The sequence below is a fragment of the Sciurus vulgaris genome, assembly GCF_902686455.1.
Source record: "Sciurus vulgaris genome assembly, chromosome: 16".
Classification (NCBI taxonomy): domain Eukaryota; kingdom Metazoa; phylum Chordata; class Mammalia; order Rodentia; family Sciuridae; genus Sciurus; species Sciurus vulgaris.
The window spans coordinates 18,992,354-19,020,226 of record NC_136477.1 but is presented as its reverse complement, the minus strand read 5'-3'; the positions used below and the strand labels follow the sequence as shown (position 1 = coordinate 19,020,226).

At 39.3% G+C, this 27,873-nt stretch overlaps 3 protein-coding genes across 3 annotated transcripts; 2 read left to right on the top strand and 1 right to left on the bottom strand.

The window, feature by feature from the left end:
- Positions 1–4,337: 4,337 nt before the first annotated feature.
- On the bottom strand, positions 4,338–5,231 carry LOC306647132 (vomeronasal type-1 receptor 3-like; the record flags this gene model as incomplete). Its single annotated transcript, XM_079116150.1, has 1 exon — positions 4,338–5,231. The coding sequence occupies one exon, from the start codon at positions 5,229–5,231 to the stop codon at positions 4,338–4,340; it is 894 nt and encodes a 297-aa protein (XP_078972276.1).
- Positions 5,232–15,807: 10,576 nt separating this feature from the next.
- LOC306645979 (IQ calmodulin-binding motif-containing protein 1-like) lies at positions 15,808–17,945 on the top strand. Its single transcript, XM_079114248.1, is given in 3 exon segments — positions 15,808–16,221; positions 16,224–17,027; positions 17,030–17,945. Coding segments are annotated over 3 exon segments (1,656 nt in total). The 5' UTR covers positions 15,808–15,965; the 3' UTR covers positions 17,626–17,945.
- A 4,024-nt stretch (positions 17,946–21,969) lies between these two features.
- On the top strand, positions 21,970–22,684 carry LOC306647131 (vomeronasal type-1 receptor 3-like; the record flags this gene model as incomplete). Its single annotated transcript, XM_079116149.1, is given in 3 exon segments — positions 21,970–22,294; positions 22,297–22,524; positions 22,527–22,684. Coding segments are annotated over 3 exon segments (711 nt in total).
- Between the last annotated feature and the right edge of the window lie 5,189 nt (positions 22,685–27,873).

The window sequence follows — 27,873 nt, the reverse complement described above, 5'->3', positions numbered from 1 at the left end:
AAATCAAAGCAAGGCTGCATATGGTCAGAGCGAGTGGGTAGGGACAGAAAAGTTACAAAAGAGTACTTTCTCTGTTAATGGATGTATTTCATAAGTTGATAAGGTACACTGCAGAGGGATATAAAGTTTTAAAAATTGTCAACTCATACACTTTAAAAAAATTTTAAAAAAAATTTTGTTTTAGTTATTGGTGGACACAATACTTCTATTTTATTCTTATGTGGTGCTGAGGATCGAACCCAGGGGCTCATGCATGCTAGGTGAGCACTCCATCACTGAGCCACAACCCCAGCCCAACTTGTGTACTTATGATTGGCACATTTCACTGTATTTTGATCATATGTTGATAAGAAGTTAGTAGGAATGAGGTTAAATAAGAATAATCATTAAGAAATAGTGAACTCAAGCGTGTTTAATTTTCCAAATCTCCCCCTACTACCAACCATTTAACTGACCAATCTTAATGCCAGTTGCTGGTTGGGTTCCAGATAGAGTTTTGCAGGGTACCCTGAGCTTGCTGTTGGTGGTGGATCCAGGGCTCCTGGGCAGAGCCATGGAGGGCTGTGGTTCTCTGTGAAGCTTTGCTTTGAGCTGAATCTTGGCAAACTGAGTGAGGTGGTGCTGGAGCTGCTGTTCAATAACCTGAATCTATAACTCAATTTTTATAGCCTGGTAGGTCCATATGTCATTTGTTTGTTGGTGGGTCTCTTGTTTTTATTCTTCTTGTTCATTCTATTAGAAGTTGACTTCATGTAAGATGTGAAAAGCAGCTTGCAGAAACACTGCCAGTGGGTATTAAAAAATACCAATTTATTGATAACCTTAGTGCTGCAAAAAAGGAGTATGCAGAGATTGAGTCATCCCTAGAGAATGACAGGGTACAAGAAAAGTCTTTAAAAATATCCAGCCTTATAGATGCTTACAGAAAGGTGAAGAGCACTAATTTGATGCTGATGGAGGAATTAATTTCCCTTGCTCAAAACTGAAGGAGGGCCAGTACAGTGGCAGTGGCCCACACCTGTAATCCCAGCCATTCTGGAGGCCGATTCAGGAGGTCCCAAGTTCAAGGCAGCCTCAGCAACTTAGCGAGACCCTGTCTCAAAATAAATAGGACCAGGGATGTAGCTCAGTGGTAAAGCCCCCCTGGGTTCAATCCCCAAAAACAACCCCCCCAAAACCAAGACAACAACAAACAAACCAAACCAAACAAAAAGCAAAATCAGAAGGAGAAATGGTCCAGTTGCTCAAAACAAGGAGAGATAGTTAAACCAGGCATAGTGGAACACGCCTATAATCCCAATGACTGAGGAGGCTGAGGCAGGAGGATTGCGAGTTTAAAGCCAGCCTCAGCAAATGTGAGGTGCAACTCAGTGAGACCCTGGCTCTAAATAAAATACAAAATAGGGCTGGGGATGTGTCTCAGAGGTTGAATGTCCCTGAGTTCAATCCCCCCCCCCCCCCCCCCCACAAAAAAGGAGAGACAGTTGAGATGCTAAATGTGCTAGAGTCCCTGTAGGAATCACCACATCACAAGGTGCTTTTGCAAAACTACCACAAGGATAAGATTCATATCCTGATTGTCCCTTCCCCAGAAGTGGGTCTTGGTCCTAAAGCATCACCTCCCCTGTACTCAGGCCTCCTGAGCTGCCAGGGTGCATCCACCTTTCTGGACTATACTGGAGAGTGAAGGACCGTGGTCAGTGGGTCAGGGTCAACCCTTCCTTACAGATGAAGCTCTTCCACCTCCACATCCTGGATGCAGCAAGGAACCTCTTCATGTTTGATTTTTTCAAATAAAAATACTACTACTTCCTGGACCTGATGTTGTGGCTCAGTGGTAAAGCACTTGCCTAGCATGTGTGAGGCACTGGGCACTGGGTTTGATTCTCAGCACAACATATAAATAAATAAATAGGTCTGTTGACAACTGAAAAAATATTTTATCTATCTATCTATCTATCTATCTATCTATCTATCTATCTATCTATCTATTTTTGGTGCTGGGGATCAAACCCAGGGCCTTGTGCTTACAAGGCAAGCACTCTACTCACTGAGCTATCTCCCCAGCCCCTGAAAAAATATTTTTAAAAAATACTACTACTTCCTGGGATTCACCAAAGAGTGTAGAACTTTTTATTACCTTCACAGAAAGTTTGGGTTGTTATTCATTAGCAATGAAAGAAATAAATGGTTTACTGAAAAGACTAATATTTTATTCCAATTGAAATTTCGTCAGATCACATTTTTCAAGATAATGTTTTGAAAACATTTACATTAATTTGTAAATGAATATATTTTATGTTCTATATAAATATTGTAATTAGAAAATATATGCAATGCAGTATTATTTTTAGTAGTCAGTACTAATCCTGCTTTTCTAGAGTTGTATTACAAACATTTCTAGAGTTGTATTATTACTTGAATAAAAATAGCTTTCCCCTAAGTACATATGATTGAAAAACAATGAGGTAAAACTCCACATCATACACAACCACAAGAATGGGATCCTAATTAGAATAAGTTACACTCCATGTGTGTATAATATGTCAAAATACACTCTACTGTCATGTGTATCTAAAAAGAACAAACTAAAGAAAATAAAGGGAAAAAAAGAAAAAACAAATGAGGTAAGAACAGAGTTAAATAGGAAGCTTAGGGATAACTTTGTCTTAATATAATAATGGATATTATTAAAATACAACAGAATTTACAAATTATATGGAGACGGGTTTCTTTCACTTCAAGAACACTGCAGAAAGAGGTCTTTGATTAAGAAGTTCCCTTTGGAAAACTTTGGGGAATCACTACCCTCATCCGTCTCTCAGTAACTGACGCTCCTCAGTTAAGGACATCTCAAGGAGTTTCTTTCTTGCACACGTAAGCCATTGTCCCCAGAGTTAATTTTTTTTTTTAAACCAGGGATCAAACCCAGAGTGTCCTAACACTTAGCCACATCCCCAGTCCTTTTTATTTTTTTGAGACAGGGTCTCACTAAGTTGCCTAGGGCCTCGCTAAATTGCTGAGGCCGGCTTTGAACTCACAATCCTCTTTCCTCAGCCTCCTGAGCTTCTGGGATTATGGGTGTGTGCCACCATACCCAGCTGCTTCCTTCTTTTTAGTAGACTTTTTGGAGTAATCACAAAACAGAATATTCTAATTTCTAAGGGTTCCAATAATAAGTCAATTTCTTTCATGTCTCATTTTGTCAGCTGTGAATTGAATTCTGTTTGACAGCTCTTAACATGATTTTGTGTTCACTGTATTCCACCCAGATCACTGTATCCATTTTTACGTGAAAACACTTGAAATACCCTACAACCTTCCCACAAAAATTCACATATTTTAAATGACTTTCTTTTTAGGATTTAAAGTAAATGATGTTATAGTTTAGATCTGAAATGTCCCCTAAAGGCTCATGTGTGAAAGGCTTGATCCCCAAGGCAGCAATGTTTAGAGGTGGTGCATTGGGGAAGTGATTGACACATAGGGGCACCAACCTCATCCGTGGATTGATCCATTGATGAATTCACATCTGAATGAGCTACTGGGAGGTGGTGGAAACTAGGAAGTAAAACCTAGTTGGAGGGAGTGGGTCCTTGGGTACACATCCTTAGGGACTCTGTTCTTCTTGGTCCCTTCCTTTTTCTCTGCTTCCCGGCTGTCCTGAGCTGAGCAGCTTTCCCCTGCCATGCCCTTCCGCCACAATATTCTACCTCATCTCAGGCCTGAAGCAATGGAGCCAGCTGACCATATACTGAAATCATAAGCCAAAATAAGTCTTTCCTCCTCTAAGCTGATCTTATCAGGTATTTGTCACAGCAAAAGCCTAACACAAATGACCAAACTGGTTCTTTCATATTTTGCAATGTCTCATACATTAGTTCTCTAGCTGTGTCCAAGGTCATTTGCTAGAGAGTCACTGTTTTCACTTTCTAATTGGCAGTTATTTAGGCTTTTCCATTTTATTAAAGAATTCTTATACTTTTGTGCTACGGGCATTTTAAATTCATTGGCTTAAAGTTACATACTCGTATAAGCTTTGCATTATTTCCAAATTATTAGAGGCCTTGTTCTTTTCTAAACAAATTCCCAGCATCAAAACTTCTCCATTGCAGCACTTAATAAAGTGAAAACTCTAAAAGCACTTTGCAGAACCCTTAATCTGTTAACTGTGGTTCCCAATGCATGGTAAATCTTATGAGGGCAGAGATTTGATCTGTTGGTCACTCTCTGTTTTATTACTGCTCCTTAAAGGAAAGAATAACAGACTGTAAAAAAGACACAAACCATGAAAAGTGGAGCTAACTGACCAGCTTAGGGAAACGTTTGCCTTTTCCCTAACTCAGCCTGGATATCCTGGACTCGTGGCTCATGAGAACAAAGGGACTGACTGCAGGAAAACAAGCACCAAATAGTGTAGAGATGATAGGCAGCCACCAACTGGGATTATGAAAAATACTTGTAAATGATGCAAAGATAGAGGAGAAGGTGTAAAACGATACGAAGATGCCCACCAGAATGAGAATTTTTTGGGTGACTCTGGACTCTGGGGAGGATCTGGGGGAGAGTTTGGTCCTATGAATATGTTGGACCTGCTTCTTGTGCCTGTACAGGGTGGAAACCATGAAGGCACTGGCCCAGATCATCAGTCCCACACACAAAACATCATAAGATAATATCAGTGCTGTGTACAGTGATCTTCTTGTAATGTTACTAACTACTGCAGAACAATATTGTAAATCCTTTTTCCTAGTGTTATTTTTGCTGTTCCACTTGCCAGTCACATGAATAGGAGCTATACTGTTCACCAGCATGTTTAGGATCCAGCACAAACTGTTGGAGGGCCCAATGTATCTGGAAGCTGTCAGTTTCAACTTTGGCCACTTAAAGGTCATGGGGCTGATTGTGATGGCCTGAAAGACATTCAAGAGGCAAATGCTGCCAATACACACACCTCTGCCAACTCTGTGAACATAGAACACAACTTTGCATTCAATATCACTGAGGAAATGTTTCAACCCAAAAGCAGCCATTGTTTGCGGGACTCCTTTAGAGAGCAGGACTAAGGAGTTGGCCACAGTCAGGTGCTTGAGAATCAAATCTGTGGGCCTTAATTTGCATCCGGTGTAGTAAAGTAAACTATAATGGCAGAGGAGAAAAACATTCCCCAGGAATCCTACTATGGTCTGGGTGAAGAAGATCAGTCCTATCACCAAGTAACTGGAGGCCATGTGCAGTTTTCCAGTGACTGATATTCCCACTCACAGCGAGATGGTCCTGTATGGAAATGTGAAGTCTGTTTTACTGCAGCAGCTGAAATCTACTATTGTCCAATTATCATTGTTTCAAACCCATAAATTTCCTTTTATTTTTTCCTTTCACAGTACTGGGAATTTAACTTAGGGGTGTTCTATTACTGAGTTACACTCCCCATTCTTTGTTATTTATTTTTATTGACACAGGGTCTTACTAAGTTGCCCAGGCTGGCCTCAAACATGTGATCCTCCTGCCTCAGCTTTCTGAGTAACTGGGACCAGAGGCATGTGCTTTCTGTACCCAGCGGCCCATAACTTTCTTTCTTTCTTTTTTTTTTTTTTTGACCTTAGTAGTTTTTATTTAAAATTGCTTAATGTTTTGCAATAATATAAATGACAGACATTTACAGATTATCATGATCACAAAATTTATATTTAATTTGTTTCTTTTCTTTTAGTTGTTGATGGACCTTTTTAAAATTTATTTGTATGCAGTTCTGAGAATCAAACCCAGTGCCTCACACATGCTAGGCAAGAGCTCTACCACTGAGCTACAACCCCAGCCCCATAACTTTCTTATTAAAACACATTTTTTTTTCCTGAGTATTTCTCTATAAAAAGGGAAACATATATATCCCCACTATTAGTATATTATATTAGCATCTTGCAAGTATCTTTAATAACAATTCTAGGGCTGGGGTTGTAGCTCAGTAGTAGAGCACTTGCCTAGCATGTGTGAAGCCCTGGGTTAGATTCTTAGCATGGCATATAAATAAAAATCCATCAACATTTAAAAATTTTTAAAAAAATAACGATTCTATGACTTTTATATTTCCATTTTATAGGTGAGGAGATCTTAGGCACAGGAAAACTGAATGACATTCCTAAAGTTTCCTCCTTTTAAGAGGCAGAGCAGGGATAGGCCATGTACTTAACCACTGTGTGTCTAAACCTCTGATATAGTTATACTTTTAAAATATTTCACACAACGAAATGAAAATATTTCACACAATGTTTCCCATGCTTTTGTCCATTATGCCAATTTTTACAAGAATGCTTATAGCTTATGTACAAAAATTGTGATTGTGGCAATTTTTTATTTAAATCAAATTACTTCTTAGGTAGGTAATATTACCCTTAATGGTTGAGAGATCCAATTAGAATATGTGTCCTGATTATGGCTAATTCTAAAAGTGAGATCAAGTGAAATTTATTTATTTATTTTTGTAGTTGTAGATGGACAGAATATTTTTATTTTATTTATTTATTTTGTGGTGCTGAGGATTGAACCCAGTGCTTCACACGTGCTAGGCAAGCGCTCTGCCACTGAGTTTCAGCCTCAGCCCTCAAGTGAAATTTATTGAGTGTGCAAGTTATTCCAAGTTGGATTTTTTTTTTTTTTTTTCAGTACTGGGGATTGAACCCAGGGCCTTGTGCTTACAAGGCAAGCACACTAAAAGAGATTCTTTTTCTTCATTGAGAAGTGTAGGGGATAGGGGATAGCTCAATGGTAGAGTGCTTTCCTGGGTTTGATCACCAACACCTCAAAAGAAAAGTATCCAGTTTTGTGCTAAACAAAGGGATATGAAAGATGAGTAAAAGGTCATGTATTGCAGAGTAGGAACTATATTACCATTCATTAGAGAGAAAATGAGTATTTGTCAGTTAAAAAATACCAAATTAGCCCAGCGTGGTGGTGCATGCCTGTTATCCCAGCGACTCAGGAGGCTCAGGAAAGTTCAAAGCCAGCCTCAGCAAAAGAGAGACTCTAAGCAATTCAGTGAGGCCCTGTCTCTAAATATAATACAAAAAAGGGCTGGGGATGTGGCTCGGAGGTCAAGTGCCCCTGAGTTCCATCCCCAGTATGTAAAAAAAAAAAAATTATTTCAAAATTAGTATTGTTAATTATATTAAGACATAGGCATTTATGCAAAAAGAGAATAATTATATTCACTGAATATAATTTAAAAGTTCACAAATGAGTAATGAGTCTGGAAATGACACTCAAAAAAATTTTGAAGCCAGAGAAAATGTTAAACAATAATGCAATACTGAAAACTGCAGAAGATCATGAGTTTTTTTCCCTTCATGTTAAAGTTCCTAAGATCATCAAGTTACCTTTACTTGAATCTTCCTTTCCTGTCTTCAAAAAGAAAAACAGTCTAAACATAATCCACAGGCACCAAATATTTTCTTAACGACACTAGCACTGCCTCTATTTAATATATTATGTGCCCAGAGTGATTAACACTGCATATTTATTATTTATTGGCATAATAAGCTACTTTAACCAACTACACTATATACATTTTCACAGCCATGAAAGTATTACAGAAGTAATTCTGCTAATCTGGGAAATGTTGTCTCTGATTCGCATAAGAAAGAACAGCTAAGAAATTAATTTCCAAGTTATTTTAGAGAACTTTAGTAAAACATATGGTTTCAAGCTTTAAAATCCAACAAGTAGCAGTTATTACATTAAGTTAAATTAGGAGCAGTTAGGGACAAGCTTGTGGTCTTGGGCCTCCATTTCTTCTCCAGAAGTTCAGCCTATGACTCGGTAATGATTTTCTCCCTCCTGTGTGGGCTTTGGCTCAGTTTTTAGCCTAAAAGAACCCCCTTTCCAAATATAGTAGTTACTCTACCTCCCGGCACACTTTCTTCCTTGCAGATTCTGCCTTGCAAATGAATAAAATATATTCACCTGACTTTTACTGTTGCCAGACAGGTGGGCGCAGGATAAGAGTCAGGGTGTTCAGTGAGTGTGCAGAGGGAGGCAGAGGTCTGGGATATGAGTGTGTGATCCTGTGACCTCACCTCCCCACAGATCCACATTATCATTCCATGTGCACCAACACTGACAGTACACACCAGGGAGGTAAAGGGTATTTTGGGCCACTTGGTCCCAGTTACCAATTACCAGAAACAGTTGCCACATTCTCCTGAGCATCTCCAGAGAGATGAGAACATGTGGGAGAAGCTCTTCTTGTCATTGATCCCTGAGGGCAATTAGGGGCTCACACGGAGAGAGCAAGAAATACCGCAGTCTGAGACTTGAGGGACTCACAGCAAATCAGATGTGTCATTTGCTGCTCCCCTGAGATGTCCTTCTCAAACTCTTGTTCTCTTTAGTCCTCAAATTCCTGAGTTAAACTGTCATTTAATTATAAGTAGAGAAATGAGAACACACAAGAGCTTGAGAAGGATATGTCGAGTTACAGTGCAAAGAATTCGAAGTCAAATATTGATATTCAGTAAGTAGGGACAAAATATTGCAATTCAATGCACATTAACATTAAAATGACACACATTCTAAGAATATACATTTTGTCGGCATTTATCCCACAGAGACAGAAATTATAAATTGAATGATATCCACAGGAAAAATGAAACCAAGTTTAAAGAGTCCAGAGAGAAATTCTATTTATAAACGAATTGAAAAACCAATGATACTTAAATCATTCAGGAGTTATAAAATACTCAATCTTCCCAATAGTTTTAAGAAGATTTTAGAAGGGTGATAGAATTTCGCCTGAATTCAACCATATGGAGAATTACACAGAAGTATAGTATATAAGGCTGGGGGTAGAGCTCAGTTGGTAGAGTGCTTGCCTTGCAAGCACTAAGGCCCTGGGTTCAATCCCAGCACCACAAAAAACAAATAAACAAACAAACAAATAAACAACAACAACAAAAAAAACCAGTATGCAAACATCAAAGTAGTATTTAAAATTCTTTTTTTTTTTTGCGGTGCTGGGGATTGAACCCAGGGCCTTGTGCTTGCAAGGCAAAGCACTCTACCAACTGTGCTATATCCCCAGCCCTAAAAAAAAATTTTTTTAGTTGTAGATGGACACCTTAATTTTGTTTATTAATTGTATGCGGTGCTGAGGATGGAACCCAGTGCCTAGGCAATTGCTCTACCACTGAGCCACAACTGCAGTCCCCAAAGTTATAGTTTTAAATATTAGAAACCATGTGTTAACACACCCAAAGATTATATTGTAATCAACCACCATTTATAGCAGGAATGGAAATGAGGTTTAGCATTAGGAAATCCAAAAATATTTACAATAGAACCAATGAGAATGCTATGTTCATACGTGCAAAAAAGACATTGGTAGAATTTAACAGAAATTCATATTTTGAAAATACATTAATACAACACTAGTGTAAAACATTTCCAAAACCCATGAAAATATATTCTTTACAACTAGAAATGTCATCACATATCTGGGAAGATTTAAAGGTATCAGAAAAAAATCTCTTAATTTTCAAGACCTCAGTATTTCTACCATGTGCTTGTGTTCTAAAAGTAGAAATTTTAGGACAGTAGAATGAATTGGACCATTATTACCCTGTATACATATATGACTACATGACCGGTGTGATTCTATGGCATGTACAACCATGAGAAATTATACTCCATTTATGTAGGATGTGTTAAAGTGCATTCTACTGTCATGTATAACTAATTAGAACAAATGTTTTTAAAAAAAGAAAAAAATAAAAATTTTATTCCAGAAAAGAATAAACAAAACTATCCACAAAAATGTTATGGGGAGCAACTTAAGAACAGACAGATCATCACTGAGAAGTTCAAATTTGAGAGTCTTTATTAAGCCGGCCGGCGGGCTGTCTCACACAATGCCCCGAAAATGGCTATTGGGAGAACAGCCCCGACCACAGGGTTGCAGGGGTTCTTATACCAAAAATCACATCAATCATAAGTGTCTGTACCTATGATTCAAAATTACAAACTAACATCATGAGATCATCAGCAGAGGGGGGAGTGGATCAAAATGACCTTACTTCGGTACAGATTAAAGAATGGTCACTAACTTCTAGACAATCACTGTTGACATGGTACACTGGTTAAGAAAAAGAGAACAATTTTTCATCATATAAGAATTGTCATTTTGCATTGCTAAATATGTCATGCTAAGTAACCGATGACGGGTACAGAGGCGGGGTGTTCCCATGGGAGAAGCGTTTCCTACATAACATGGAGTCTCAGGGTAAAATGGGGTCTGTTTAGTCATTGCCCATGTAGCCTGGCCTATAACATTTCCATGGAGTCAAATCTGTCAACCTGTCACAAAAAAAGTCTGGAACAAAAGAGAGAATGGCTACCCTTAACGTATAATAAAGACTTGGAAATTCAAATAGTGGACCAATGAGAGAGAAATTTCAAAAACAATAAGTCATATGTGGGAATGTGCTGTACAAGGAAAGAGCAGTGGTGAAAAAGAACAAGTGGACTCTGTTTCACTGGGGACTGAAACCTTCCAATGGGCTTGCTTCCTGCACGCCTGGTGCTTTCACACAGGAAAAGGGGACCTTTAACCTTTGAACTTTTGTTGTCTGATGTAAGAGATTTCAGCTGTCTCACTACATTGTCAATGGGTTTCTGTTTGTTTCCGAGTCTACAGCATGTTCCCAGGTGAGCTGTGATGTTTTTGCCATCAGCAAAAAGCTTGGTCACCCATGGTGACCTCCTTTCTCCATTTGAAGCTTAGGGATAGCCACATGTTTTTTCAGCAATTGTTAGGGTTTGGATATGAGTAGTCCCCCCAAAACTTCTGTTAATGCAGGAATATTCAGAAGTAAAATGATTGACTCGTGAGAGCTGTAACCTATTCTGTCTGTCCTACTTTGAATGGAATGGCTGGGTGGTACCTATAGGCAGGTCAGGTGTGGCTGGAGGAAGTGGTTCACTAGGGTGGTGCTCGGGAAGGGTGCACTTTCCCTGTGATCCCTTCCCCTTTCTCCCTTTGCTTCCTGACCCCGCTGTAAGCTGAGCTGCTCTTCTCTGCTGGGCCCTTCCCCCACCATGTGCTGCTTCCTCTTGGGCACAGAGCAATGCTGTTGGCCATCTACAGAGTGAGATTTCTGAAACCATGAACGCCAAATAAACTTTCCCTCCTCTAAATGGTTCTCGTTGGATATTTTGGTCACAGCGATGACAAGTTAACTAAAACAGCAATTCTTTCCTTTGTTCAGCTTATAATTTGCCTGATTTTAGATCATCTGAGGGTCTTCTCTCCCTCTTCTATGTCTAGATGTGGCAAGAGACTCTGAATAGTCCTGGGAGGGACCAATTAAATAGAGATATTTGAGACAGGCTATTTCAAGGTGGGAAACTCTTAACCTACACCCCAACCAATATATAAAGAAGATGCCACACTTCTTTTGAAAAAGAAGAAAAAAATATATATCCAAACATGTCTATCCATATGCGTACGTACAGTATAAGCATCCTTTGTTACGAGACACAGCAGCTTCTTCAGATGATGGGCTAGAATGAACACCAGTAGATGTTCTGGACTGAATTGGACTCAAGTCTGGATTGATGCCTTGCATTTGTCAGATACTTGCTTCCAAGGTTGTGATGAGGTAAGACTTTCTTATTAACCTCAAGAAACACACTCCCACAGTCATGAGAAAGGTAGGACTGAAGAAGACAAGACGTGGTAGCATCTTTGGCACCAGCTGGGAGATCTCGACTGGTGTGACAGTCAGCCTGATCAAAGGACAGGCATAGCCTCACACAGTTGACAAGCTTTGCATTTCATGATATTTTGGGGGTGTCTATCTTTTTCTGACCCTCCAGGACATCTGGCTGTCAGAGGTGATTTGTTGTTCCAAGACTATGGCATTCATTACTGCCTTTTGATGGCGGTGGGAGAGATCCCTACAGTACCAGAAATGTCCACATCTGTTCAGAGAAATAACATCCATGACTTCAGTGTGTTCCTAAGACAAATGAGCTTTGATTTAAGTACCATTTTGTCAACTCCCCTTCATCTCTAAAAATCCTCTTTTGTCCTAATTTCTGCAGGATGTGCCTATGCTTTGAGTAGCACTGACAAACCAGGATGCCATTGCTATTTCCGATTAACATCTTATGTTCTACAGAATGTTCCCTCTGTTAACTTTTAGACTAAAAAAACTGGGTCAAAAGTGGGATCCCAAGTAGGAGCATCTTGGAAAAGGCGCCTGAAACTGTGTACAGTCCCCCCTGCGGAGCCCTTGGTGCTCCGACTTCCAGGAAGTCTTTCACCCTTTCACCTCCACAAATTTTTCTCTTGGATTTTGAAATTTCTCTTTTTGGTTGAGTTCTCTGATTTTATTTGGGATGTTGTTTTACAAGTCCTTTAGAGAGGACAGAATATGGTACTTTTTGTTGTTGTTGTTTCTGCTTTCTTCTATGTGCCTGTTTTTAAAGAAAAGAAATGAGATTCCCTAAATTCTAAGGTAGTCAAAGATAGTATCCCGTAAGGGACTCTAGTTGGCTATCGATTTAAACATCATGGAGCTGGAAGCGGTGGTGCATGCCTCTAATCCCAGCAGCTCTGGAGGCTGAGGCAGGAGGATCAAGAGTTCAAAGCCAGCCTCAACAAAGTGAGGCACTAAGCAACTCAGCGAGAGCCTGTCTCTAAATAAAATACAAAATAGGGCTGGGGATGTGGTACAGTGGTGTAGTGCCCCTGAGTTCAATCTCTGGTACCAAAAAATAAAAAAATAAAAAATAAAAAAAATAAATATCATGGTCCCTCTTAATGAAAAGTTTAAACTAATGGACAAATTATACCAAGGGTAACTTATTGTTTCAATGGCCATCGTGAGGAACTTTCAAATTCCGCAAACTTACCTTCCTTAGAAGTAAACCAGAAAACTGTGGCAACATTAATCTGAAACGGAACCCGTACTTCAATTGGTACCTCAAAGTGTTAAATTGCATTCAAGATTCAAAATTTGGTCAGGCAGGGTGGTACAGGCCTGAAATCCCAGGCTCTTGGGAGGTTGAGGCACAAGGATCACAAGTTGAAAGCCAGCCTCAGCAACTTAGTAAGGCCCTAAGCAACTCAATGAAAATGAAATACAAAAAAGGGCTGGGGTTGTGGCTCAGTGGTTAAATGCCCCTGGGTTCAATCTCCAATACAAAAAAAAAAAAAAAAAAGATTCAAAATTTACCTCACTGTAGTATATTGTCTAGAAGCTAACTTTGGAAAATAAGCAATTAAAAGAGTATAAGTGTTGGGGATGTAGCTCAGTGGTACAGCGTATTCTTTGCACGTGCTAAGTCATGAGTTCAATCCTCAGCTCTGCAAAAATAACGTAAAAGGATAAAAAGGCCAATGAGATCCAGATACCTTCTGCCCCACAGTCTTTGCCTCCTTGTCCTATCCGTCCCCCTCCTCCTCTTCCTGTTTCTCTGGCTGAACTACCTTTATTTCCAACTCTTTCCTTCTCACCACACTCAACTGGGTCCTATTAAAACCTGTGCCTTTAGGATAAAACCCACCTGTGCTCCTTGGACTAAGACTAAACTCTAGGCAATTGTCAAGAAATTTCCCAAAGTCCTTGAAGACCCCCTCAGGTTGCTGATGAATGCACTGGGGCATTCCATCAACTGCCCAGTTTTTCTGATTGACACCTGTCGATTCTCACTCTTATCTCTGAAGGGCAGACTCAACACTGGAAGCTCAACCTGACTAGATTCACCTTGAGTTAGACTTAGAGAAACAGACAGCCAGTTCTGGGAACTAGCACAAAAATGGGTCAAAAATCCCCACAAACCTATCCTTGAGGTATTTCCTATGGGCTTAGAGCAGAATAAAATTCAAGTTTGTACACAGGAACCTCAGTGAATCCATGCTTTCAAGACATTTTAAATAAAACTGTGTCTTCCCTATGGATGTTGATTTTACTTAAGTAGTTTTTAATTCTGCTTGTGAATGTCCTAACCCAAGAGGGTTAACCTGTTGAAAGAACCACCTTGGAATGGGGAACATGTCTACTCTCTGACTAATCATTTGGCTGGTACTCAAGAGGATACTAACACAAAGAAAACTGCCCCAATCATCAGCTACCACTGATGGAAGCCCACAAATGAAATCTTCCCTCCCTCTTTCATTATTGTAAAAGCTTAGAAACTAGAAAGCAGATTGATACCAGATTTTAAAAAGGCCTAACAGTCCTCTTCAAAACCCATAAGAGGGTTGTAGGTGTGGCTTAGTGGTAGAGCGCTTGCCTAGCAAGGGTCTGGGCTCAATCCCCGGTACTGGATAAAAAAAAGGGGGTGGGAGAATAAAGAAAGAAAACATGAGATAAATATTCCCAATGAGCAACAGTAGTGAGCTACCATATAGAGTCCTGTATAAGGTGGGGTAACCAGAGAGTAAGGGGTAACTATGCCAATGTCTATAGATTATTGGTATTCATTTGGAATTGCTCATAATTTTGGAACATTATGGAAGTATAGAAGTTTCCTCAATTCCAATGAAGACAAAGAATGGGCCATATGGAAAGATGTATAGGATGCGATAGTGCTACTTGTTGCCTGGCCATTATTAAGATTCAAGGCCTTTTAAAATTAGATTATAGGGAACAGAGGAAACCAGCTTGCTGATAATGCTCCAGAAGTATTTCTCTAGAAAAAGTATTTCTCATCAAATCTCTGTCATGGTTCAACTGGTATTAGAAAAAATTTATGCAAACCTTGCAATTATTTTTACCTTACCTATAGTGCTTATGAATATAAGCGTACCCCTTTTGGAGTGCATAAACTCTCACCATGTGAAATAAGCTTGGGATGCCCCAGGCATTTGGCTCCCATTTTTTTTAAACCTCCAATTAACAGAAGGTGATATAGTTTAACATTGTGAAATTACAATAACAACTGTAGATAAAAATTATACTTTGGTAGATTAAGCTTGCCACAGTGTACTCCTGGGAGATGAAGATCTGAAATATCATAACCTTCGATGCAGGAATTTTGTCTTGTGGAATTTACACAAGGACTCACTCCAACCTCACTGGAAAGCCCCATCCCAGGGCTTGCAAACCAACTTTCGTGCTGCCAGGCTTAAGGGAGCTGATTCCTGGACACACATATCTTATTTAATGATGGCACCACCACCCACGTTACTGTTGATAAGTTAGAACAGCATCATCTGGAGTTTTTCCAAGCCTCTTATTTAACCCAACCGTGGCGGCAAGTGTGGGGTCCGGGCTTGATAGATGGTGACAGGTTACACAGGAATTTCCGTGCTGATGGAAATAGCTGATACAACTGGAGGAACCTCCGTTCTGTGAGGATGGGAGCCTAAGAGGGCTGATGGCTGGGGTGGCAAGTTCCCAAAGATAACAGGCTTGGGGAAAAGGGTTCCTACTTTTCTGTTTCTATATTTGAAAGCAGGAGTTTATTGGGCCTGTACATAGTCCAGCTTGAATAAATGAAGTTAAGTGTCTAACATTTTCCATTTTCTTTATTCCTTTGAAGAAGTAGAAGTCAGATTAAAAAATGGAGATGTATGAAGCCCATAGAAAAGTGGGAGACGAGTTACAGAACAGTCATAAAATGAAACTTAAGGATACTGGGCAGATAGTGGGCATTAAGATGTTCTCTGGGAAACCAGAAAAAAATCTGTCAAGAAAATCACAATGAGGTCTGGAGTTGTGGCTCAGTGGTAGAGCGCTTGCCTAGCATGTGGGAGGCACTGGGTTCCATCCCCAGCACCACATAAAACCAAATAAGCGGGGGCCAGCACGCCGTGGTGCGTGGTGGAAGTAGGAATCTGTGGTGCAGGAACGCGAAACCAGGATGAGTGATTCATGGAGGCAGTAAAAGGACACGACTAGGGACAAGTGATTTCCAAAGGATCAAGGCTGAAGCTCGAGCTGGTGGTTCTGGTGATATGTGAAATGAAGCCAACAGGTACAGACCCACGGATCTTATCTCTAGCTGCTGAGGTTGCAAAAAGCCCTGAACAGAATGTCCCTGTTATACTGTTGAAATTAAAAGAAATAATAAACAACACACCTTTAGGAAGCTCAGAGTTGAAGAAAATCAAACAAGATATATATTGTTATGACCTCATTCAATATTGCCTCCTGGTCCTTGGTCAGGATTGTTCTCGAATCCAGGGTGGATGGACTACAGTTTCCCAGCTTACACAGATATTAAGGGTGAAGAGAAAGATGAAATACTGCACTTTTTCCAAATTGTGACTGATTCTCTCTTCTGGCTATTAGGAGGCCATGTTCAACTCATACAGAATGTACTACAAAGTGACCATTTCTTACACTTACTGCAAACTGACAATGTTCAAATAGGATCTATAGTCATGACTCTGCTACAGAATATACTACAGATCAACAGTGGTGATTTACTCAGAATAGAAGGAAAAATCCTGCATTCTATTTTAGATGAAGTTATTTTCAAGATTTTATCAACTCCTAGTCCAGTCATAAGAAGTACCTCTACAAAGCTCCTACTGTTGATGGCTGAATCCCATCAGGAAATTTTGATTTTACTGAGACTAAGTTCCTGCTACAAAGGACTCAGAAGTCTACTAAATAAACAGGAAACTGGAACAGAATTTAGTCAAGAACTTACACAACTCGTTGGTCTTTTAAGCCCTCAGATATATCAAGAAGAAGACCAGAAACTACATCAAGCAGCTTGCTTGATTCAAGCTTACTGGAAGGGTTTCCAGACTAGAAAAAGAATAAAGAAGCTTCCATCTGCTGTGATTGCTTTGCAAAGGAGTTTCAGATCTAAACGAACAAAGACACTGTTGAAACTAAATAGGCAGAAGGAGGAAGAGGATCTCAGATTACAATTGCAGCTTCAAAGACATAGAGCCATGAGACTTTCTCGAGAATTACAACTGAGTATGCTTGAAATAGTTCATCCAGGTCAGTTGGAGAAATACAATCGGGAAATGGAAGAGAAATCAGCACTAATTATCCAGAAACACTGGAGAGAAAGGAAAGGAAAAAATTTTACCAACAGAGGCCATCTCTTACAGAATATAAAGCAGCTGTCACACTTCAAAGAGCAGTACTTAAGTTCCTAGCAAAGTGCCGTAAGAGAAAGAAACAACTTGCTCCTTGGCAAAGACTCCAGGAACTCACTGACGTACACAGACTTGAACTGAAGCAACAAGTTGATGATTATATCAGAAGACATCCAGGTTCTCAGATGTCAGGTGTAGCCAGCAAGGAGCTCCATGCCCAAGCTCAGGAACAACTACAGCACTACTTTATGGGTAGGACCCTGGAAGAAAGAGCTCAGCAGCACAGAGAAGCTCTTATGGCTCAGATCAGCACCAATATTGAACAGTTAATGAAGGCACCAAGTCTGAAGGAGGCAGAAGGGAAAGAACCAGAGCTATTCCTAAGTAGATCCAGGCCTGTGGCAGCCAAGGCCAAGCAGGCCCATCTCACTACACTGAAACACATACAAGCACCCTGGTGGAAGAAGCTTGGGGAAGAACCAGGTGATGAGATTGATGTTCCAAAGGATGAGCTTAATATAGAATTAGGAACATTATTCATTGGTGGAACCAAACCCCCTTAGGGAATTGCTATGAAAATTGACACAAATTTTATATTTCAGGAAATTGTATTACTTTTGCCTCTGGCATATACTGTTAGACTAAGGCTATTGTAATGTGGTTTTCCAGAGGTTTTTCTCCAAGACTTGCAGGCAGTAAGCAAAGAGTTATCATCTACCTCTCTTTCAATTTTTCTTTTTTCTACACCCCTATATATAGTCACACATACATATTTGTGTGACTTTCATTGTGGAACTAAACTTGGCATGGCATTATATTGTTGATTAAAATGTGAAATGTCTTTTGTTTCTGTATTTGACAACTAAATGTTTTTTCTAAATAAATATTTTCAACAGTTAAAAAAAAAAAAAAAACCAAATAAGCAAAATAAAGGTACTGTGTCCATCTACAACTAAAAAACATTTTAAAAATTACAGTGAGAGATTTTATTGGTGCAGTATAGTTGTATATAATGATGGGATTTTTGTTTACATATTAATATATGCAAACAATATAACAATGTAATTTGACCAATGTCAAATGGGTGTGGTGGTACAGTCCTGTAATCCCAGTGATTCAGGAGGCTGAGGGAGGAGGATCTCAAGTTTGAGGCCAGGCTCAACAATTTAGTGAGGCTCTAAACAATTTAGTGAGACTCTCTCTCAAAATAAAAAATAAAAGATCTGGAGATGTTGCTTAGTGGTAAAGCAACCCTGTGTTAAATCATCAGTACCAAAAAAAACCAAAATGTGTTATGTGTTTGGAGCATATTTTATTAATTTCTTATTTCTTATTCAAGCACCTAATAACTAACTGTGACACTTCAATTATGACAACATTAATAAAAAGAAGGAAAAAAATTTTATACACATGTCCTCTTTACTATTGCACATGACTCAAACCAGGCTCTGTTCTCATATTATCCTTAAATACACTTCTTATAAACTATTGGAAATATTGTCTGCTTTATAATTCTTGAATGTTTTAATTAGCTTTGGTTTATCAATTAGTTCACTTGTAGAATTTCCCACTGTACAATATAAATATAGTGATTTTTTTTTTCATCAGAATGATGCTAGCTTTACTTTCCTTCTAATACCCCAGAATGGTTTCCTTTTTTTTAAATATTTTTTTAGTTGTAGATGGGCACAATATCTTTATTTATTCATTTATTTTCATGCGGTGCTGAGGATCAAACTCAGTGTGAGGCAACCACTCTACCACTGAGCTATGGTCCCAACCCAAGAGTAGTTGTTCACGACTGAGTTAAATAGAGACCTAAGGGTACCAGCCCCAAAATACACCACTATTGGGCCAAGAGTAGAATCTAGTGATTTTTGTGTGTGTAGGTAAGAGACAGTTTAATACATGTTCTTCTTCTTCTGTCCATGACATTTAGTTCAGGTTTTATGACCCTGTGGAGGTAAATGTCTATAAAATGTGTCATCCTAGAATAAATGTCAGTTACATTTGCATGCTAGTTTTCACAGAATTGAACAAATCCATTCCTAATTATTTTGCACATCAGTATTTGACTTCCAAGTTTTCCTTGCATTCTGACTTTCAACACATTCATCCCCAGTTCTTTGTGTAACGCCATTTCTCTGTTCATAATTAGATGATTGTCTGTTCCAGGAACATGCGGATGAACATAGATTGAGTTTCAGCAGAAGAGCATCTTGGGAAAGCACAAAATCCACCTGGACACAGATGCTGGGTCCCTCAGGCCTCAGACATTAGCACGGCCCGCTCCCTCCCTGAGCATTTCTATGTGCCCTGGGGATGTTTGATTAGAAGGGCCATCCTCAGATTCTCATATCTCTGGAGAATCTCAGTAGAAAGTTATAATTGTTTTTAGTAATTGGTAACTGGGACAAAGTTTCTTGGAATTAACTTGAGCTCCTAGCGTCTGCTGTCAGTTTTGGTACAGGTGGAATGATAATTGCAATCCTGTTGGGGGGGTGAGGTCACAGGATCACAAACCCATATCCCACACCTGCCTGTCTCCCTCTACACACTCCTGCCATCCTGATCAATGCCAGGAGCCCACCAGCCTGGCAGCAGGAGTCAGGTGAATATTTTGTGTTTTGGTCTGGGAAGCATGGTCTACAAGGGAAGGAAGTGCATCAGAAGACACAGTAAGAGCTGTTGTTTGAAAACGGGATTCTTCTAAGCTATAAACTGAGCACTGTCAAAGTTATGGAGAAAGGGAGAATAATTACTTATCCTGGGCTGAACCCGTGGAAAAGGAACGGTGGACCAAAATAATAAAATTTTCCTAAGTGATCTTAATCAATTTTATTCAGTTCTTATTCTTCAGCACTGGATTTTGATTTATGAAGCCATAGAATGTGGTCTTCTGAGATTTTCTAATATAATTCAGAATTTCATCTGCTAGATGTTCTATCTTCTCCACAGGAGTCAAGAACATTTTCAGGATTGATTCAAGTTTTTCTCCAGTACCTTCATGCCTTTGATAATGTGTAAGATGCATCTGATTGATTTCCTTCTGTTTAGAAACAGGTAACAAGGGCTTTTCACCTCATTCATATTCTATACTTCATAGAAACAGTGATTATGCAGCAACAGAAAATATCTAACATCTGCAGATTATGTTTAGACTTTGTTCATTATTGAAATCAGGGAAGAAGCATTTCAGGAAAGTTAACTTGCTGATTTAGTTTTTTTTTTTTTTTTTTCTTGAGAAAAACTATGGACTTAAACAGTTTTAAAAATTTCATTATTTTATGACATTTTCTATGGTTTCACAAAATGTTCTGATACCAATTACAGACTTAATATTCATCTTAGTGTTATTTAAATTGATTCAGGAAATAATTTCCCCATACCAATATCCCTTTTGCATAATGTAGTTGTGTTTTAGAATGTTTAATTATTGTGAAATTGAATTAATTTTCTTTAATATTTTCCATTCATAAACAAATATTGCCAGGCATGGTGGTGCATGCCTGTAATCCCAGCAGCTCAGGAAGGCTGAGGCAGGAGGATCGCAAGTTCAAAGTCAGCCTCAGCAAAAGCGAGGCCCTAAGCAATTCAGTGAGATCCTGTCTCTAAATAAAATACAAAATAGGGCTGTGGATGTGACTCAGTGGGCGAGTGCCCTGAGTTCAATCCTCAGTACCAAAAAAACAAACAAAAAAACCCCCAAAACAAATATTAACTTTCTCTATAATTAATGGTAATTTACTTTCCCTTCTGTAAGCATTTATTATCCTATTCATGTTTCACATACCTTTGCTTAGCATACGTGGGTAAAGATTATCTTCCTTTAATTCCAACATGGAATAAGTTGCACATTCAGTTAATCCCATTTCATCTGATATAAGCATTTCTTTAGGGTTTTACTAAATTCACGGACTCTGTGTCCTCTTTTAATTATTTTAGGTGATATTTGCCTATAAATGAAGCCTTTAGATTTAAGTGGAAAATTGTCAAACACAAATTTTTTAAAAAGTACAACCATTATTCAAAATATTGACAAGGTACACAAAATCATAGAATATATGAAGATTTTTAGGAGAACATAAATAATTATGTCTGAAATTGAGACACACTTGGTTAAGTATATTGTCAACTCCTGATTTTGACTCGATAAGGTGGGGGCTTTGGACATGTTATTCAACTTTTCTGTGCCTAAGATCTCCTCACTTATTAACTGAGAATAATAAAGTGTTTACTTCATAAAATTGTTATAAAAGTTATATGTAGAATATTAAGAATACTATATATTTGTTGCATAAAATGATATAGTACTTTTTTGTGGGGTGGAGTACTGGGGATTGAACTCAGGGGCACTCGACCACTGAGCCACATCCCCTGCCCTATTTTGTATTTTATTTAGAGACAGGGTCTCACTGAATTTCTTAGGGCCTCGCTAAATTTGAGGCTGGCTTTGAACTCGTGATCCTTCTGCCTCAGCCTCCTCAGCCACTGGGATTTATAATAGTTCTTTATGTTTTTCATATATTCTTTATGTTTTTCTTCTAATAGCAAATCACTTAGAGAAAGGAATATGATATTTACTAAGAAATTATTGATTGGAAACAAAGGTAAGGGGACAGTAGCAGATTTGGGTTGCCTGTGTTACACAGATCTCAAGTTGCCATGCAGGATTCTCCCAGTGAAGGGAATCATCAGTTCCTGGAAACTAACGTGGCCTCCTGTGATTTGGTGATAGGAGTGGTCTCCTTATCGCAGATCATAGTTGGATTCCTAAGGAAATTTTTCTTCTCTGCCATGATTTCCTTTATATCACCAGATGTCCCTTAAAGCCTGTGGATTTGCTTCTCAAGCACTTGACCGTGGCCTACTTCTGGGTCATGTTCTGTAATGGACTTCCACGGACAATGGCTGCTTTGGGGGCCACACCTTTCCTCAGTGATACTGGATGCAAAGTTGTTTTCTATGTTCACAGAGTTGGCAGGGGTGTGGGCACAGGCATCACCTGCCTCTTGAGTATCTTCCAGGTCATCACAATCAGCCCCAGGAACTTCAGGTGGGCAGAGCTGAAACTGCAAGCTTCCAGATACATGGGGTCCTCCAACATCCTGTGCTGGATCCTGACCATGCTGTTGAATGTCAATGCCCCTCTGTATGTTGGCAAGTGGAACAACAAAAACAACACAAATAAAGTAGATTACGGATACTGTTCTGCGGTAATTGAGAACAGGGTCGGGGTGTGTTCTTTTTAGTCCTACTTTCCTTCTGTGATGTTTTGTGTTTGGGACTTATGGTCTGGACCAGCGGCTTCATAGTTCTCATCCTGGACAGGCACAAGCGGCGGGTCCAGCACATCCACAACGCCAACCTCTCCCCGAGATCCTCCCCTGAGGCTAGAATCACTCAGAGCATCCTTGTCCTAGTGGGTACCTTCGTATTGTTTTACACCCTCTCTTCCATTTTTTCACTCCGGGTTGGTGGCTGGTGAACACCTCTGTGTTGATCACTGCCTGCTTTCTGACAGTCAGCCCCTTTGTTCTCAGCAGCCGTGACCCCAGGATACCCAGACTCATCTTTGCCTGCTGTGGAGGGACTATGCAATCCCCTAGATGGTTCAAATAGCTCTACATTTTACATGCTTTTTATTCTTTCTTTCCTTCCTTCTTTCTGTCTCTTTCCTTCCTTCCTTCCCTCCTTCCTTCCTTCCTGTCCCCACCTGCAGGACTTCAACGGGAACCTGGAGGGGGGAGCAGGGATTGGGAGAGACAAGAGACACGGGAAATGGAGACAAGACAAAAGCCTGATCAAGTCTCGTTTATTAGGGGAATAAACACAGTTAATATAAAGTACAAAAACCAATCAGGGGAAAGCGCGCGAAGGCAAGACTAGTCCTCGCGCCAGAACTTGAATAAGGAAGTGTAGTTGTCCAGTCATGAAGCACCACGCAATCTAGTCTGATGCACCTGGTATAGTCTGACAGGTGTGTGTGCAGGTAGAGGCACACCCTGCCAGCATCCGGCAGGCGCCATCTTAGCTCAGCATGAGGCGAGGCAGGGGGCGTGACCTGCCAGCTCTGGACACCTTCCTTCTTTTTCTCCTTCTCTCCTTCCTTCCTTCCTCCCTCCCTCCCTCCCTTTCTCTCTCTTTCTTTCTCTTTCTCTCCTCCCTCCCTCCCTCCCTCTCTCTCTCTCTCCCTCTCTCTCTCTCTTTTCATACCAGGGATTGAGCCCAGGGTGCTTAACCACTGAGTCATATCCCCAGCCCTTTTTATATATTTTATTACAGACGGGTCTCAATAGGTTGCTTAGGGCCTCACGAAGTAGCTAAGGCTGGTTTTGACCTCTCGATCCTCCTGCCACCGTGCCTGGCTTACCTTTTCTATTTCAATGGCACCATCCTTTTCTTCTTTCCTTCAGAGGTCTAAGCACAAGAAGGGCCAGCCATATAACGGAGAGAATGTACCCAGCAAACCGAATCTGCTGTCACAAGATGTGTCATAGAGTAGGACACGTTTCCAGGCTAGACAGTTTGCAAAACGTTTTCCTCATTTCCCTGATGTCCAACATTCCAACTGAGACATTTTGCAGTTGACATTTAAGGTCTCTCATGGGACCTTTAATAATCTGGAGACAATGCAAAGCTTATGCGTGTTAACTTGAAACCAATTAATGAAAAATGTCCTGGAATTAACTGGGCACAGAAATGTAAGAATAGTTTAATGAAATGTAAAAGTCAAACAGAGGATCAGTTAAGAAAATGGGAAGAGTCTTGTGCCTGGGATGGAACTGAGGGGACACTGCAGGATATCAAAACCAGGTTTTGCTCTTCTATCTGAAATGCTAAGAAGAGGGTTTGTCATTTGAAACATGATGTTTTAGAATATAGAAGAGTGGCTTATTTGAAATATTTCCCAGTAATGATGGACAGAATGACCTGGGGGCCGAGAGAGCACTTTAAACACATAATAGGTTTTAATTAGAATTCAACTTGTAACTTATAAATACAAGAGCAGTAAGTTGAATCACTGGGTTTTCAGAAGCATTTAAAAATGGAATTTTCTGTGTTAAGTAATGATCTCAATTATGGTTTTAAACAAAGCATCGGGGTGGACCACATTTTCTGAACTTGGGAAGTGAATCTCTAGTGGATCCATTCACTGCATGGAGGGGCTGTAACCATGGGATTGGGGTAATGGTTGCTTTGAAGTTTCCAAAGAAGAATATTTGACAGAATCATAAAATAGACTAGGCCATTTCTTGATCATAGTGAAAAATTTCAACAGGCTTTTTGTGACTATTGTGAGGTGAAGCACATGAAGAATTTTGAAGACTCAAACATTTGAACAATGCAATAAACAAGTTTGGCATAATGGATGTATATTTTATTTATTTATTTATTTTTTTGTGGTGCTGGGGATCGAACCCAGGGCCCGGTGCTTGTAAGGCAAACACTTTACCAACTGAGCTATCTCCCCAGCCCTTAATGGATGCATATTAAACCTGGGCATTATATCTTATTTTTTCATCACATCTGGAACACCAAAAAGTAGTTTTAATCAGAGATTAACTTTGCTGCCCATTATATAATATTTTTGGAACAGTTCATGAAGGAATTTTAATATACCTCAAAAAATTAAAAAATGAGCAATATTTTTATAATTATAATTTCATAGTGTAGAAAAATGAAAATGCTCCATATAAACATTTATACTACTTTGATTTAAGTATTGTCATGGGGAAATACACTAACTGTAAATTTCTGCTTGACTTGCCCTTGAGTAGAAGATGTGTGATAATTATGATGATAATTATGATGATAGATAATGTATGTGCTAGATTTCAAACTTGGAAATATATTTTTATTTATTTATTTATTTTTTTGCGGTGCTGGAGATTGAACCCAGGGCCTTGTGCATGCAAGGCAAGCACGCTACCAACTGAGCTATATCCCCAGCCCGGAAATATATTTTTAAAAATAAAAAATAGGCTAAATGCAAGTAACTTTATCATAATAAATATAATGTAAATTATAACAAGTATTTCATGGAATAAAATGAAAAAAAATTTAAAACTTAGTGATAAAGTAGAGCTAATGAAATATTAAGAAAATTTGGAAAGATTGCACTTAAACAACATGAAGAATAAACAATACTTAAAACTATTCATATAAAATTGTTTATGTATCTAGAGACCAATATGAAGAAGCTTATGTTGATAAATGAGGAAGTTGGGAAAATTATTTCTATGAAATACAGGATACCAAATCTGAATTAAGACAAATTAGAAAGTAGAAAAATGTTTAGAAGTATTAACCAAAAATCTGACAGTCTTCAAAAGACCCTTTTCCCATATTTTTAAGAATTAAGTTTTATTCTTTCATTTTTCCTTCCTTCCTTCCTTCCCTCCTTCCCTCCTTCTTTCCTTCCTTCCTTCCTTCCCTCCCTCCCTCTCTCTCTCCTTCTCTCCCTCCTTCCTTCCTTCCTTCCTTCCTTCCTTCCTTCCTTCCTTCCTTCCTTCCTCCCTTCCCTCCCTCCCTCTCTCCCTCCTTCCCTCCCTCCTTCCCTCCCTCCTTCCTTCCTTCCTTCCCTCCCACATTCCCTCCCTCCTTCCCTCCCTCCTACATTCCTTCCCTCCCTCCCTCTCTCCCTCCTTCTCTCCCTCCTTCCCTCCCTCCTTCCTTCCTTCCTTCCCTCCCTCCTTCCTTCCTTCCTTCCTTCCCTCCACCCCCAACCTTTCTTCCTTTCTTTATTCTTTCCTCTCTCTCTCCCTGCCCCTTTTTTTCTCACACTGGGGATTGAACCTGGGGAGTACTTTACTACTGAGCCACATCCCCAGGCCTTTTTTATATTTTATTTTGAGGCAGTGTCTCACTGAGTTGCTTAGGGCCTTGCTACAGTTTTGAGGCTGGCCTTGAACTCCATCACAATCCTCCTGCTGCAGCCTCCTGAGCTGTTGGAATTACAGGCATGTGCTACCGAGACCCACCCCTCAAATTTTCTCTGTTGAGATGGGGTCTTGCTAAGTGGCTGGTCTCAAATCTGCGATCCTCCTGCCTCAACTTCCTGGGTCACTGGGATTGCAGGCATGTGATGCCAAACCCAGTTCCTCTTTTTTATGTATTTATTCCTATGTTCAAATCCTATAAAGTTAATATTTAATGACAATATTTTCCTTGCTGCCTATTTTGTGTGTCTGCATTTTAAAATTGTAACTCATTCAATTGTAAGATTAATGGGTTTCTCTGTGACATTTCCACAGATGCACATATTGTGCTTTGTCTGCATCCAAGCTTCCCAGTAGCTGCCCTTGTCCCCCGCTTTCTCCCTCTCACCCCCTCCATCTTCCTTTGTCTAGTAATCCCTCTTCTACTTCCAGGTAGTCATTCAATTTTTTAAAAGTTTTCCCATATGAGAGAAAACATTCCATACTTGTCTTTCTGTGTCTGTCTTCTTTTGCCTAACATGATGACCTCCAGTTTCATTCTTTTTTCTACAAATGACATGATTTTATCCTTCTTTATGGCTAAGTAATACTCCATGTGTCTATATATTTCTTTAAAAATTTTTTTAAATTATTTATGGACCTTTATTTTATTCATTTATTTATATGTGGTGCTGAGAATTGAACCATGTGAGGCAAGTGCTTTACTACTGAGCAACAACTCCGGTCCTATATATTTATCTATTCACCTGGGTACCTCGGCTGATCCCAAATTTTGGAAATTGTGAATACTTCTGCAATAAACATGGATTTGGAGGGATCTCTTTTGTTTGCTGACTTCATTTCCTTCAGGTATATACCCAGGAGTGATATGGCTGGATCAAGTGGTAGTTCTATTTTTAGTTTTTTGAATAATATTCATCCTGTTTCCCATGGTGGCTTTACAAATTTACATTCCCACCAACAGTGTATAAGGGTTCATTTTAATCCACATCCTTGCAGCATGTTATTTTTTGTTGTAAATGGTAATTCTGACTAGGGTAAGAAAATCACTGTAGTTTTTTTAAAATATTTTTTTTAGTTGTAGGTGGTCATCTTTATTTTATTTATTTACTTATTTATATGTGGTGCTGAGGATCAAACCCAGTGCCTCGCATGTGCTAGGCGAGTGCTCTACCTCTGAGCCACAACCCCAGGCCCAATCACTATAGTTTTGATTTGTATTTTCCTAAAGACTAAAGATGTTGAGCATTTTTTTCATTTATTCATTGTTGATTTGTATTTCTTCTTTTGAGAAGCATTTATTCAGACTTGAAACCTATTTCTTGACTGGATTATTTGTTCTTTTATTTATTTTTTTAGTTCTTTACATATTCTGGGTATTAACCTGTCAGATGAATGACTGGCAAAGATTTTTCTCCCGTTTGGTAGATTGTCTCTTTACTCTGTTGATTATTTTCTTTGATGTGCAGAAACTTTTTAGTCTGATGACATTTACCTTATCAATATTTGCCTTTATTCTTAAGCCATTGGAACCCTATTCAGGAAATATTTGCCTGGGCTAATATCTTCTGCTATGTTTTCCTCTACTACTTTCAAAGTTTCAGGTCTTACAAAATGACCTTTGACCCAGTTTGAGTTGATTTTTGTACAGGGTGAGAGGCATCTGGTTTCAATTTTCTAAATACAGATTTCTCAATACCATTGTTGAAAAGGCTGTTTTTTCTCCAGTGTATATTTTTGGTATCTTTATCAAGAATCAATTGGCTACAGATGCATGTGTTTATTTCTGGGTCTACTATTCTCCTCCTCTGGTCCATATGTCTGTTTTTAATATGAATATCACACTGTTTTATTACCATGGCCCTGTAG